The sequence below is a fragment of the Carex rostrata genome, chromosome 32 (genome assembly GCF_964058835.1).
Source record: "Carex rostrata chromosome 32, lpCarRost1.2, whole genome shotgun sequence".
In the NCBI taxonomy this organism is placed as follows: Eukaryota; Viridiplantae; Streptophyta; class Magnoliopsida; order Poales; family Cyperaceae; genus Carex; species Carex rostrata.
Window position 1 is genome coordinate 4,807,084 of NC_135949.1, and position 15,924 is coordinate 4,823,007.

A 15,924-nucleotide genomic window follows, 5' to 3' on the forward strand; every position below is an offset into this window, starting at 1 on the left:
CCAATTGGAATTTTGCAAGCCGAGGGAGCACAATCCGAGAGAGAGAAGTTAATCGGCAAAGCAAAAAAACCCCACAAAACTCAGAGAAAAGCAAACTGGTAAAGCTCTGTACCGCTACTGGTACGTGCAGGAGGGTACTGTTACTGATACGTCAAGACCGGTACAGTCGGTATTGTTACTGGTATGTATAAGAGGCAACCTGGGACAGTGGGACAACAAGGAAATGGAAAATAGCAACTATTACGGAGACATGAAAAACCAAGTGGTACTGGTACGCTACTGGTAATTCTGACAGGGGGTTTATGGACTGCTGACAGTGGAACCACCACATACTACTCTACTGGCACAACCAAATCAGTACCGAACTGGTATTGATAATGCAAGCTGCAGTTAGGAGGAGGAGATAAATCCAGGGGATTTTTTGGAAAATTCCTAAGTCTCGGTTTACATGCTGCCAACCTTTTTAAATAAAACTTTGGTTTTCTGTTTTTTTTTTTATTTTCGGTTTTTATTGTTTTTTTATCTTTTATCACTTTTATCTAGGCTCAGCTGTTTGAGCATTTTCATTTCAATTTATATTTGTTTTTTGGCTAATATGCTACGGGTAGCTAAGAGGCCTCCGTGCTACGGCTCGGATTTCGAGTTTTCAAAATCCTAACGGTCGATCTGAACCGTTCATCTTGTTCTCCATATTAATATGTGCTTGGAGACCAAATTTTACATTTTTCTGAATTTTTTTACTATTTATTAAGGCACTTTGAAAACCGCTGATCCAACGGTAGTTTCTGGTTTTACTGTTGGGTTAAGCCACCGTTGGATCAGGGGTTTTCAAAGTGGCTTAATAAATAGTAAAAAAATTCAGAAAAATGTAAAATTTTATATCCAAGTACATATTAATATGGAGAACAAGATGAACGGTTCGGATCGACCGTTAGGATTTTGAAAACTCGAAATCCGAGCCGTAGCACGGAGGCCTCTTAGCTACCCGTAGCACCGTAGCCACGTCCACAAAACTCTTGTAATCTTTTACCATTATTAATGGAATTAAATGTGAGCTTGACTCACATTTTTTCTTAAATTTTTTTTTGTTTTCTGATGTTAGGTGATTTGGATCAAGTTGTTGGTTGTGTCCCTTTAGTCGCCTAAATTAGACTCTGATAACTTAGATATCTTATAGTAGTTTCCTTTAGAGAGAATGTGTGTGTGTTTTTTTTTAAATTTGGCTTTACTTGAGTGATGCAGGCTCTATGAGAAGTGTGTTGCTTCATTTTTACGGTTGTGGATTCTTTGTTTAATGCCAAACGCCAAAGTCTTTGCAAAAAAAATAAAAATAAAAATCTAATGTTAGGTATGAATTGTTATCTTTCGTTTTTCAAAATGCTTTTGTTTGTTTCTTTCTTGTCACAGCTCTGAGTTGTTTTTTTTTTCTTTCTTCATCTTCTTCAACGCAATCTTTGACTTGGTGTTTTTTTTTGCGAGCTTAGTAATTGCTACAATCTCTGACTGAGATGAAATCGATAGTAGTGCTATATCTTCAGTAACGATAGTATCTAAAAAGTCTCCACATGAGATTTAAGCATGGTGTGAAGGGAGAGGTTAGCTGGAAAAAAGAAAAAAAAAATTAACGAGAAGGGAAAGACTGACAGAGAGAAAGGAATGGAATTAGTATTGTATTTGATGAAGGGCAAAACAGTCTTTTGAATATTTTATTAATATTTTTCTTATATTTGAAGAGGTGAAATGAAAAATTGGGAATATAAATAAAATAATTGAGTTTTGATGGGGATATAACTAAATTTAGAGTTATGATGGGGATATATCTAAAAAGAGAAGTTTTGATGGGGATATATACAAATTTCTCTTGATTTTAAAGGGTGAAGAATGGGTGATATTTTCTCGATAGGTGGAATTAGTAAGGGGGAATTAGCTTCTAACATTTAATGGATTTTGGGATGGTTTCCAATTCATCTTATGTCTCGAAAGAACAAAAAGGATTATAAAATATAAAATTATTATTTATATTCAAGATTTATTTGACTGTAAGATGAAAATTAATTTGTTATGCAGCTAAATATTTTTTTCTATTATAAGTTATCATTATGTTAACCATTATAAGATATAATAATTTTAAGTTGTGATATAAGTATGATTCATGTATTATTAAAGATTAATGGTTGAAGTTATTAGTTGTATTATTTGAGATTCAAATCTAAATAGTTTGTGAATCAATTTCAAATAAATTATACTCAGTTTGAGTTTGATTTGAATAAGATTCAAACTAAACTGGTTTAATTTGTTTCAAAACAAACTAATTTTGAATCGAACTAAACTCAAATCGAATCATGAATTACGAATTTTTTTGCCACCCCTAATTGGTACCAACAATATAAATATATTTCGTACAAATCATGCCACAATAAAATAATAAAACTGATGCATCAATGGCGGAAGCGGTGTACATAGTATGAGCCAAATCTGACACACATTCAATTTCAACAACAATACTATTATTCCTTGGAACATCAACTGCTGCCTGCTGGTCACCAGTTTTTGTATCTTAAAAAATTCACAAATCATTCAGTGTGGCATTCATAATCGTCCTCTTAGAGAAAAAGTATCTCTCAGAATCAAAATTCTTAAACCACATTTAAGATTACTAGGATTCACTTTTGCTAATTTAGATTGGGTGTGCTATCGCATTGTATAATAAGCAATGTAATGAGTTGGATTATGATTATGTTGTTTAAATGAAATTAGATATCGTCGTCTGATCTCTTCTCTCTTTACTCTCGTTTGATTATTTTACAGGACCAATTCTACCAAAATCCCTAAGGGCCTGTTCGGATGTCACGGGATTACACGGGATGGGATTTGACGGGGATGGGAATCCACTTTTTCAAAAACGGGAACCCATAATGGCGGGTAAGGATAGGATTATTTATGGGAATGTATTGTAATGGGTGTTCGGTTGTACCGTGGGATTAATTGTGGGAAATCATATTTTTCTTTCTAAAATATTTAATATTATACAATTTCTTTTATTAATAAAATTATCAATAATGCAATTAAATTAATTAATTAAATAATAACATAACATAACATTACTTATTAATTATTATTTTATAACCTAACTTATTAATTAGATTAAAATAATACAATTAAGTAAATTAAATAAATAATACAATTTTATTTATTAATAAAATTATCAACAATGCAAAATAGATTAATAACATAGCAATACTTATTAATTAGTTGGACTCTAATTAATATTTAGCATGTTTATGATTTTATTATATAATAGTTTTTCATTGTATTTCTGTTTAATTATATTAGATGTATCATGTTAGAATTATTTCTTTTTGTGCATACAAATCAAGACTTGAAACACAACTGGTGTACCGATAGCAGGAAACTTTCAACCAGGCCTTCAATTCATCAGGTCTATTTCTTTCTGGCATGAGTGACTTTCAATCACATTCTAGTAACTATACAAGAGGTAATTGAACCAACAAATAAAGATTATATTCGAGAACAATTTAAAACTACATGCATCAAAGCACAGGTACAGTGCATTTCAATTATGGTACATGCATGATGCATCTAAGGTAATTTCTCTCTAACTGGTACTAGGTCATCGGCTGGTACAGTGCATCTAATTATTGGAAGAGTGGCTGAAGTAAAATATGAAACACACTCAACTGTTTGTCTCTTTCTTGAAGATGATTAACCAAGTCTTCGAAATTTGCTTATATAAAAGAAATTAAAAGAAAACGAAAAGGCAACACAAAGTTTTACCTAATTACAATAAATATTACGACAACAACTGAATTAAAAATAGTTTAAATAAGTATCGGTACCACTGGTACCCATGTACAGAGGGGTCATTCAACAATTACACAAGAACTAATTAAGCACGATTACACAAGAACTCATCAACAACAGACACAAGCATGAGGATGAACGAAATCAGAAATTCAAAAGAGCCTCAAAGGAAGACTCACAACAGCACAAGTCAAGGCTCAAACCGAGCTTCAATTTCTCAATCATGATGGCAACCGAGCAAAAATAAGAGTATCACAGTTCAGCAAGAGAAGAGCTCAGCTCCTACGCCATTACAAGCATTACAAGAATCAAAGCAAGAACAGAAAAGGAGATTTGTTAATTACTCGAAACTGCTCAATCGGCGGAAGCCGGCTAGTACCAAGGTCGCGACGATTGCCCCACGACCTCATCTCCTGGCTGTTCTCCTAATCCACGAGCACATCAATACAAAGGCGCACAAGTAAAGGAAATGGAAAATCCAGTTGAGGGTTGAGCAAACAACAGAGGAGAAAGATAGTGATTGAGAGAGAGTTCTCAGAGAAGTGAGGTAGACGAAAAGAAAGAAGAGGAGAGCGCGACGCACGCGCCGTAGGAAAAAAATTATTCACTCGGACTTCATTTTCGTACGTTTTCCCATCTTTTTGAACGTAGACGGGAAAGATCGGAGGAAAATTGGTGGGTAGTTTTGAGGGAAAAAGCGGCTGCCGAACGCTATAGGGAAATATCAAGGGTTCCCATTCCATTTCCCGTAATTTTTTTACTGCCGAACAGGCCCTAAAATAGAAAACTAACCCAGCAAAGTTGTGCAATTATGATCAGGACACTTCTTTTTACTTTTTCTTCAAATGAGGTCAACTGTCCTTCATTAAGGTCCAATTGTTAAAATAAGTAACAAAAACAAAAAACATACAAACAGAAGCAAAACTGTAACCTGGTACCGGTATCAGGGCCATACTACATGGTAATCACCAGAAATTTAGGGGAAGAAAAAAAATCTAACACGACAGAAAAATTCTAGAAAATGTCGACTCCCCTTGATCAGGTAGAAGCTATATTTAGCAAACCAGTGGATACAACTCCTGTACCAGCACCATACCTTTTCTTGCACACCTCTCAGGTTACTTCCATGTCTACTTGGACAATTGGTAATAGTTTTAGGCTAATTCGAGTTTAGTTTGCACAACAAAGATCTCAATTAGGTGATGTCAGCCAATATAATTACACTATTGAGCAACAAACAAAATATAATTTACATGATTTCGGTAGTCTAATTAGCACAATGTATACTAACTTTTACTTTCCACTCAATTGCTTCCTACTGAATAATAAGGCTCATCCATGGAGCCTCTAGTGCATCAAACACATCCATAATATAGACATAAGATAAAGTGAAATTTATATATACCCATCATAATATTGTCCAATGTACTACAATCAAGCGTTTAGTTTTCTGGCTGAGCACTGACTGACACATAACCCGCAAGTGATCCATAGAGCAAAAGCAAACCCATCAAAAAAAAACCAAAGAAGAGTGAATTACAACAAAATGTACTACTCTTCCGGATGAAATGACTAGGGATATCATGTTTTCCGCCTCTAGGATGAATTTTCACCGGACAGCAACTTGATAACTTCATTTTTCTTATCACCTGTTTGAAGGTTTGAAAAAAGTGCATACTTTCTATTGCCTTCAGAGTTCAGTGGGAGTTTAGATTGCCAAACTTCCGGCGCACAATAGTTTCGATAGCAAGAAGGTCCCTCCTATTTTGAAATATAACATAGCTGTGTTATTTTCTGACCTCTAAATACAGAAAACACACAACACAAGAGGAAGTTAGCTAATTGAAAAAAGTATGAATATTACCACATGAATTAGATGTAGAGAATCAATACAAGGAGAATGTCGAAGCACACAAATTAGGTCTTGTAAGGCATTTTCGTAGCAGCACATTGAGAGTTTTAGACTTCTCAAATTGGGAAAATCCGGCATATCTCTTCCTGGCTCCACTAACGGGTGACATAGATCAAAGCTAGTCTATAAAAATATCAGTTCCAATTAGCCCAAAAAAAATCAAATCTACATATGCAAGAATTTAAGCTAGCAGAAACCATAAAGATCAAATTAAGTTAAAAACAAAAAAAATTAGATTTGAGAGTCGATATAGCACAAAAGACATTGTTTCTCAATGCTAAATCAACAATTTACTTGCTATATTGTGGGTTTCAGATAAAGATTCACATGCTTAGCTGCCAGAAACCATCCAAGTAATGATGTAAATTGTATATTATCAGATTAAAATAACCAAACCAGCATCTTTGTTTAGCAAATGTGAAAAATGTACCAAATCTTAATAAGTATTTATCTCGCAAAACAAGCATAATTCGGACACACATTCTTCAGATCATTTTGCTATTGAACATGAGAGGAACTAAGCTTGAGTAAATAAACTGATTCAGATTCTATTTAACTTCTTAACTAAAAATGCAAGGAGACTGTTTTGCTTGAACATTATTATGACTTCTAAGAGGATAGTGCGTGTGTTACCAATTTAATTTACCCTAATATTGTAGCATATACATCCAATGTACTATATAAAGAACAATTAGACTAGCGTAGAAACAACTTACCAGTTCCCGCAAACGGATTACTGGACCTCTAGTTTTTGGGTTAGGCGTCACTATACGAAGAGTCAACTCCGACACATTTGTAATAGATTTCAAAATGTCATGTAACACTGGAACATTCTCTTCCGACAGTGGAAATATGTCAACCAGTGCCTTTCTCAACACTGGCATATCTCCATGAAATTGTTTAGTTTTCGTGCCCAAGCTGATGCTCAAGTCAAGAAACTCAAGTTTAGAGAAGGATAAATAAATGTTATGACCAGGCAATGTAACACTTAGTTTCAGTGTCTTCACTGACTGCGAAGACAGATCAACATCATCTCCGGAAGGGCACTTAATGCATAAATATTCCAGATTTCTTTGCTCCATGATTAAAGTTTTTACGCTGTTGAAGAGGCGACCGTCGGAGAAGTCGGAGCAGTCAAGCTCAAAGGAGGGGGAGTCGGTCCAGAGATGGCGGAAGGGGCGAGCGAGGAGGGAAGTACGCGCAGCAAATTTGGTGGGGAGGAAAGAGAGAATGTGTAGAAAGAGATCCTTGGGAAGTTGCGAAAGGCGGTCAACCTCTTCGACATTGTCGTCCGCCATTGTGTAGTGGGAGGAGGCCAAGGGGAGAAGAAGGCTTTTTGATTTTATAGAGTGAATAATGGGTGATATTTTCTCGAAAGGTCCAATTAGGAAGTGGAAGAGAAGTTGTTTTAGGAGTCTCAGACTCAGTGTTTGATTTTTAATTGATAAGGTATGATAACTTCAGTAACTTTCACTTTATTAATGCAGTGTGTGTGGGACCAAGTCGGTGAGATGCTTAATTGTTAAGATATTGTAGCATGCAGTGGATGCAACTATGCAAGACTTGGAATTATTATGTAGCATGAAAGTGACTTGAATTAGCCTATATTTTAAACTAGCTCTAATGACCTTGTCTCTTTAATTAAAGGCTTAACTTTGTTCAGAGAATATCCTAGCTAGTGTATGATACTATGATCGAAATTTAATTTTCATTTTTTTTATTAAAAATACTAAGTATTTATGGTTGTAACCAAGCACAGTAATGCAGTTTGGTTACTGTTTGTTTTTTTTTCCTTGTAATATGGAATTAGAATGGACATTGGAGTGGGTGGGTGGGGGGGGGGGAGTGGCGGTGGCGGTGGCGGTGGCGTGTGCAATTTGAGTTATATAATTTAACATCATGTGATTAATTTATAACTACCATTTTTATTAATTCATCTCATAAATCTTTTGCACGTATTGTGTGCAAATTATAATGATGCAAGGATACCTTCAATAAAATGCAGTAGTGATCTTACCTAGAAACACTATTATGAAGAAATAAAATAAATATCTGAGCATATAGAATAGAATTTTTTTTTTATAAACCATAATTAATAGAAATAATTTTAGCAAAGCAACATGATTACTTCTTCTTTTTTTTACAAAAATTAGAAAGACGAGGACCGAATAGGCTATTCGGCCCCGAATTTTTACTTTTCTTGGGACCGAATAACCTATTCGGTCTTGAGTTTTTTCCACTTTTTCACGTGGCCATCCGTGTAGATGCGATTTTTTCTTGGAACCGAAATGCCAATTCAGTCCATAGTTTTTTTAGTTGGGACCTAATTGACATTTTGGTCGCATTTTTTTTTAAATACCCTTCTTCTATAATTGATCTTTGAATAATCGAAATGATATTTATAGAATAATCATAGATAATTTCAATAATTTTTGAATAATACATGAAATAGTAACCCATTCAAAAAATAAGCAAATGCACACAATAAATAGTAAATGTATTTTAAAATAATTATATGGGTAATTCTTGAATAATCTCTTAGGCTTTTGAAAAAACTAATATCGATCGTTGTATGCCTACCGTTGATAGAAAACTTAAACTGAATTTTTGAGGCACTAAACGATGTTTTCTTGAAATTCTGATGTTCGGATGCCTGGGGATTCCTCCCGAGAAAAATTCAGATCTGTCTCGTCCCTCCTTTCTGAATTGTGGTCATATGTGCAAATCTGACTTTCCTAGCCAAAGTTATGATTGTTTAATTTTTTTTCAAAAAACAACAATCCTTCCGTGCAAACTAAAAAATTTGATCATTGAAATTATCTATGATTGTCCAAATATATGCATTTTAAATTAGAGATTTTGTATTTTAAGTTGTATATTTTAATAAAAATGTCGATAAATTACTTTACATGCAAACTAAAAAATTCTACAATTAATAATTATTACACTACAAAAACTTAAATTATACTAAACAAAAACCTAAATCAAGCCATTTCGGTCCCAAGGAAAGTGGCGAAAGGCGGTCAACCTCTTCGACATTGCCGTCCGCCATTGTGTAGTGGGAGGAGGCCAAGGGGAGAAGAAGGGTTTGGGGTTTTAAAGAGTGAATGGGTGATATTTTCTGGAAAGGTCCAATTAGAAAGGGGAAATTATATTTTAAACTTTAATGGATCTTCGTGATTGTTTCCAATTCTAAAATTTAAGGGATACATTTCTAAAATTTCTAAATTTTTAGAAATTTATAAAATTATTATTTGTTCAAAATTTATTTGATTGTAAAAATTTGTATAAAAAACTAATAATACAATTTTTTTTTATTGAATTATATTATTTTTTCAAGTAAAATACAATCGTAATTCTTAAATGATAGTTTTAGTTATAAAGCCTATGGAATTAGTTACTTATTCTTTAGAAGTCATTATAATATTATTATATTGCTTTTTGTCATCTTAAATTATTATTTTTTATTTGAAAAAAATAGTTTATTTTTAAAGTCAATTGAAGGAAATTTAGAGATCCGAACGACAAGTTAAATTTGACGGTGTACATAAAATTTTATGACGCCAACGCATTTAAATAAAAAGAAATGGATGAAAGAAACAATTATATGATTTAAATTGTTTTAATGCTATTTGTGATGAAGCTTTTCAAGCTTGTCAAAATTAATGGAAAGATCAAAATAACTTGGAACTTAAGTTAAGATGACAATGAGGTTAGAGGCTATTATTCTTGGATGCTGAAACTCAAATTGACACTTGTTCTGTCAATGGCATTGTTGTTTTCTGTAATTTTAATATATCTTTTGGTGGGTTTTACCACTAAACCTCAAAAAAAAAAAAAAAAAAAGATGCTTAGTTGGCTTACTATCAAGTGTTATCAGTGATTCCTAATGCATTGCAAAAGATGCTCTCAAATATGCTGTTTATATCGTGTGACTTGTGCCTAAGAACACTCAATAATCTATTAAATGAACATTTTTCAAGCACTTTAAAGTAGAATAAAAATTATTTTTAAGACCTAACATTTAAATTCTTACTTGAACATTTCTTAATTATCGACTTTTCAAAATAATATTTAATTTCTAGATGAACATCATGTACTGTTCTGTTCTATCTTTTAGCACAGCAAAAACGAAATGTACCTAAAGATTACAATAATTGTGAATATAAAAAAAAAGAAAAAATTAATTAATATTTTGTCTTCTTCTTAAAAGTCTTTATTACCAAACAAACAAGTTAAGTAGGCTAGAGATAAAATTCAACTGAAATGAGCAACACATGGACTATTACCACTTACCAGAAGGTCACTCATCCTAGTACAAATTGAATTGATGTGTATTTTGATAAAGTTAACATAATCTTTGCTGGAGTGCACATGAAATATGCATTAATGCATGCAAATATATAATTGATTCATGAGTGAGATTAAGAGGGACCGTACGTGTTCTATGCCCAAATATTCACATACGTCATGTCCGTATTTATAGCTCAGAAAATTTGAAAGTACATAATTTCCTATGCAGCAAACAATACATTTTTTTTTTTTAAGAAAATGCTGAAATCCACTCCTTTTCTTTAAAAAAAAAGGAGAGCCCTCCTCTCTCTCTCTCCCCTCTCTTCCTCTCTTTTTTTTCTCTCTCAAAAAGTCATAAGAATAGGAGCAGATTCTCATCCCTTGATCAGGTAGAAGCTATGTTTAGCAAACCAGTGGATTTGTCTCCAGTACCAGCACCAAACCTTTTCTGGCACCTCTCAGGTTACTTCCATGTCTACTTAGACAATTGGTAATAGTTTTAGGCTAATTCGAGTTTAGTTTGCACAACAAAGATCTCAATTAGGTGATCTCAGCCAATATAATTACACAATTGAGCAACAAACAAAACAAAATTTACATGATCCCGGTAGTCTATTTAGCACAATGTATACTATTTTGTACTTTCCACTCAATTGCTTCCTACTGAACAATAAGGATCATCCATGGAGCCTCTAGTGCATCAAACACACCCATCAAACACATCCATCATATATACATAATATATATGTCAACATATCTGGATTTCTGATCAACCTCAACAAAAGAACATTTGTGCCTATTGCGGTGCCAGAACTATATACCGATTATTGACAGTTAAGAAACCTTCAAAATAGTTGCATGTACACATAATTCATTTCAATTACAATTTGGAGAGTAAATGACCAGTCAGCAATTGTTAAAGAAAACAAAATTTTGATTTGCAGCATATTCATGTTACAAATTTATGTGAATATCAGATTTAGCAAATCTTTATAAAGAAACTTGTTGTATATCTTAAATGTTGTTTCCAGAAAGGAAGCATCAGAATTTGATTTACTGAGAATTCTGCTACCAAAGTTAAAATAAAGCTCCATTACAAAAGCATCTACTTAACAAGATACAATAAGCTGATTTGGGATCATAGTCCAACGCACTACAGTCAAGCAGTTAGTTATCTGGCTGAGCATTGACACATAACCCGCAAGTGATCCATAGAGCATAATGAAACCCATTGAAAAAGAAGAAGAAGAAGAGTGAATTACATCAAATTGTACTAATCTTTCTGTTGAAATGACCAGGGTCATGTTTTCTGCCTCTTGGATGACTTTTCACCAGACAGCAACTTGATAACTTCACTTTTCATATCACCTATTTGAAGGTTCGAAAAATGTGCATACTTTCTGTTGCCTTCAGAGTTCAGTGGGAGGTTAGAATGCCAAATTTCAGGCTCCCAACGGTAATTATGATATTGAGAAGGTCCCTCCTATTTTGAAATATAACATAGTTGTGTTATTCTGTGACCAAATTATTGTGCAAGAAATGCCAATGGCACCAATGTTCTTTTTATGTTCTTCTTTTTTTCTTTTCGATTAGGAGTGGGCAAAAAAGTGGCATTACTTCAAACTACATAATATACACAAGACAAGATAAAGTTAGCTGATTGAAAAAAGTATGTGTAATATTACCACATGAATTAGGTGTAGAGAATCAATAACAGGGGAATGATGAATCAAACAAATTAGGTCGTGTAAGGCATTTTCGTAGAAGCACATTTTGAGTCTGAGACTTCTCAAATTAGGAAACATTGGCATATCTTTTCCTGGCTCCACTAACGGGTGAAATAGATCAAAGCTAGTCTACAAAATATCAGTTCCAATTAGACCAAAACTAAATCAAATCTACACATGCAATAATTTAAGCTAACAGAAACCATAAAAATTAAATTAAGATAAAAACACAAATAATTAGATTTGAGAGTCAATATAGCACAAAAACCATTGTTTCTCAATGCCAGATAAACAATTTACTTGCTATATTGTGGGTTTCAAATAAAGATTCACATGCTTAGCTGCCAGAAAACCATCCAAGTAATGATATACATTGTATATTATCAGATAAAAATAACCAAACCAGCATCTTTGTTTAGCAAATATGAAAAATGTACCAAATCCTAATAATTATTTATCTGGCAATACAAGCATAATTCGGACACACATTCTTCAGATCATTTTGCTATTGAACATGCAAGGAACTAAGCTTGATTAAATAAACAGATTCAGATTCTATTTAACTTCTTAACTAAAAATGCAAGAAGACTGTTTTGCTTGAACACTATTATAACTTCTAAGAGGATAGTGTGTGTGTTACCAAATTTACCCTAATGTTGTAGCATATACATCCAATGTACTGTATAAAGAACAATTAGACTACCGTAGAAACAACTTACCAGTTTCCGCAAACAGGTTGCTGAAGGTCTAATTTTTGGGTAAGGCGTCCCTATATGAAGAGTCAACTCCGACACATTTGTAATAGATTCCAAAATGTCACGTAACATTGGAACATTCTTTTCCGATAGTGCAATTGTTTCAACCAGTGCCTTTCTCAACACTGGCATATCTCCATGAAATTGTTTCAGTTCCCTGCTCAAGCTGATGCTCAAGTCGAGAAACTCAAGTTTAGAGAAGGATAGATAAACCTTAGGAACTCCCCATTCAACCCTTAGTTTCAGTGTCTTCACTGACTGCGAAGACAGATCAGCATCAGTTCCGAAAGGGGACTTAATGCATAAATATTCCAGATTTCTTTGCTCCATGATGAAAGTTCTTAAGCCAGATTCAGACATTCTTGCTGTAATGCATAGGTACTTAAGTTGAGTTAGGGGGCAAGAGGGGGGAACACGAGCTCGGTTTCCGTAGTTCATGTCCGAGTCCACACTGTTGATGGAAAGAGAGTGAAGAGACCCAAAGGATAGGATAAGTGGGAAAAGGGACTCAATGGTTTCAGCATGGATATGAAGGGAGAGATCTCGCAGACCTAGCAAATGGGCACGATTGAGCCAATTTGAGATGAGTTTGATCGAAAAAGGTCGTCTCCAATTTGCCTTGAGACAAAAACTCAGTAATGGAGCAGAACGGTCGCGAAGACGGAGACAGCGGGAGGTTACGTTGTTGAAGAGGCGACCGTTGGAGAAGTCGGAGCGGTCAAGCTCAAAGGAGGGGGAGGCGGTCCAGAGATGGCGGAAGCGGCGAGCGAGGAGGGAAGTACGCGCAGCAAATTTGGTGGGAAGGAAAGAGAGAATCTGTAGAAGGAGAGCCTCGGGAAGTTGGGAAAGGCGGTCGACCTCTTCGACATTGCTGTCCGCCATTGTGTTGTGGGAGGAGGCGAAGGGGAGAAGAAGGGTTTTAGGTTTTAAAGAGTGAAGAATGGGTGATATTTTATCGAAAGGTCCAATTAGAAAGGGGAAATTACCTTCCAAAATTTAATGGATCTTTGCGATGGTTTCCCATTCTAAAATTTTATGCAACCCACCATTGGCTACATAAATAAATGGTATAAATTTCATGCAAATACCTTGCGTATGGATTGTTTTAGTGTTGCAAATTAATTATTGTTTTGTATGTCAATTATCTTTTAGTAAAATCAAACATTATAAAGATTTTATTATCAAGTGTTATCAGTGATTTCTAATGCATTGTAAAAGATGTTCTCAAATAGGCTTGTGCCTAAGAACACTCAACAATCTATTAAAAAAATTTAGAAAAGATCGAGGATTCTATAATCTGGCAAAAGGCTTTTTAAACTAAATGTAAGATAATTTGATAAAGTAATAAAACAGATGTAAATGAACATTTTTCAAGCATTTTAAAGAGAACAAAAATTATCTTTAAGACCTAAAATTTAAATTCTTACTTGAACATTTCTTAATTATCGACTTTTTAGAATAATATTTAATTTCTAGATGAACATCATGTATTGTTCTATTTTTTACTACAGCAAAAAAGGGAAATAAATCTGCTACAATCCTAACGGATTGTAGGGTCCTACGATTCCAAATCCAACCTTTCATTTTTTAAGTATTACGAATTTTCATAAAAGTTATTTTTTATGCACGAATCTCAAAACAAATAAAAGGTTGGATTTGGAATCGTAGAACTCTACAATCCCTTTTAGGATCATAGCAGATTTATTTCCGCAAAAAAGAGACATACCTAAAGATTATGATGAGTGTGAATCTGAAAAAAATATATATATATTGAATTGATGTGTTGTCTTCTTGTTCTTCGAAGTCTTTATTATCAAACAAGCTGAATAGACTATAAATCAAATCCAACTGAAATGAGCAACACATGGACTCTTATCAGGAGGTCACTCATTCTAATACAAATTGAATTGATGTGTATTTTGACAAAGTTAACATAATCAGTGTTGGGGTGCATATGAAATATGCATTGATGCATGCTAATATATAATTAATTCATGAGTAAGATTAAGAGGAATTTGTTTCCCTCAAGTTACCTGACTATGTAGAATAGAATTGAATCAGATGATCTAAAAATGAAATTGTTTGTATTTATTATTATTTTTTTGAAAAATATTTTATCGAAAATACAAATTAAGATACTAATGACATTTTTTTATCTGTTTACTCGATCTGTATTATATTTAAAAAGACGGATAAAAATAAAAATAAAAATTCATTATTATAACTAGGCATTTGCTAAACCCGGAACGGGTAGAACCCGTTTTGCCCGGCCCGTACTCGTTACCCGTGGTACCCGTACTCGTTGCCCGGGTACAAACGGGTAGACGGGTACGGGTAATAAACGGACCGGACAACCTAATTTGAAAAAAAACCCGTTATACCCGTACCCGCCTACCCGTACCCATCTACCCGCATACCCGTACCCGTTACCCGTACCCATCTACCCGCATACCCGTACCCGACCCGTTTCACTTCAAAAAAATTTGAATTTTTTTGAAAAAATCAGAAAAAAAAAGGGAAAAACAGAAAAAAAAAAAAAAAAAACCGGGCGGACCGGACCCGTACCCGGGATACCCGTACCCGTCAACCCGCAACGGGTACGGGTAATAAACGGGTAGGGTAGTGGTTTTGGGAAAACTACCCGTCTACCCGTTGCGGGTTGTACCCGTACCCGTCTACCCGCCCTACCCGTTACCCCTAACGGGTTACCCGGAACGGGTCACGGGTAACCCGTTAGCAAACCACTAATTATAACGAGTACAGCTATGAAAATATCTCCACCCAATCCGTATCTTACCCGTTGACACCCCTAATCCTAGAACCAGCACTTTGTTCCAATTGGTCAAACTGTGTAGTTGCTTGTACTGCTGTGGACTTGGTGCCAGTTGGTAGTTGGTACACATTTTTCCTTACTACCGAGGACCGATGCATGCCTCCTGTTCTGACTGAATTTACTAGCCCAACAAATGAGAGGTATTTATGGGCCCGCTCAAGGGATTTTAAATTCTGGCCCAGTCTGAATTAACTCAACCAGCAAGAGTGCGTATCCTCTGAGATACCTCAATTCTTGCGTGACCGACGTGTACGGTGTCTATTCGGGGATAGCGCAGGAGCAGTATTAATTATGCTTTGAGATTCGTGCAGAACATATTTAAACAGTTTAGCTTTTCCTGAAAAACACTCAAAATTTGAGATCTCACAGAGGATGCGAATTCACCTCTCCGACAAGGCAGGTTTCCGGCACCTCACCTCTCCAGTCTCCAGTATTACTTTACTCTCTCTTGCTTTCTTCTGTACTTCCTTCCCTCACCGCCTCCTCTCTCCTCTTTTCTTCTCACCTTCACCCGCAGGCCATACTAAGAAATCCCTGATTTACGTTCATTGCCTAATTAATCAACGGTCGCCGTTGTCCCGG

General features: G+C 34.8%; 1 protein-coding gene across 3 annotated transcripts; it reads right to left on the reverse strand.

The window, feature by feature from the left end:
* Positions 1 to 5,206: 5,206 nt before the first annotated feature.
* On the reverse strand, positions 5,207 to 13,447 carry LOC144548139 (FBD-associated F-box protein At5g60610-like). 3 transcript variants are annotated; one of them, XM_078296842.1, is made up of 3 exons: positions 12,474 to 13,447; positions 5,687 to 5,857; positions 5,207 to 5,583 (listed from the first exon to the last, which is right to left on the reverse strand). In XM_078296842.1, the coding sequence occupies exons 1-3, from the start codon at positions 13,389 to 13,391 to the stop codon at positions 5,419 to 5,421; spliced, it is 1,254 nt and encodes a 417-aa protein (XP_078152968.1). In that variant the 5' UTR covers positions 13,392 to 13,447; the 3' UTR covers positions 5,207 to 5,418. The 3 variants fall into 3 exon arrangements, with proteins under 3 accessions (XP_078152968.1, XP_078152967.1, XP_078152966.1); XM_078296841.1 differs by lacking the exon at positions 5,687 to 5,857 and adding an exon at positions 11,713 to 11,883; XM_078296840.1 differs by lacking the exons at positions 5,207 to 5,583; positions 5,687 to 5,857 and adding exons at positions 10,844 to 11,510; positions 11,713 to 11,883.
* Positions 13,448 to 15,924: the final 2,477 nt, after the last annotated feature.

What these genes read in the sequence shown, in the direction of transcription:
- LOC144548139 (XM_078296840.1), bottom strand. Translation starts at nt 13,391, where the DNA reads ATGGCGGACAGCAATGTCGAAGAGGTCGACCGCCTTTCCCAACTTCCC. An exon ending in CAACCTGTTTGCGGAAACTG is followed by an intron (nt 11,884 to 12,473) that starts GTAAGTTGTTTC and finishes GATATTTTGTAG; the next exon opens with ACTAGCTTTGATCTATTTCA. An exon ending in CTCTACACCTAATTCATGTG is followed by an intron (nt 11,511 to 11,712) that starts GTAATATTACAC and finishes ATTTCAAAATAG; the next exon opens with GAGGGACCTTCTCAATATCA.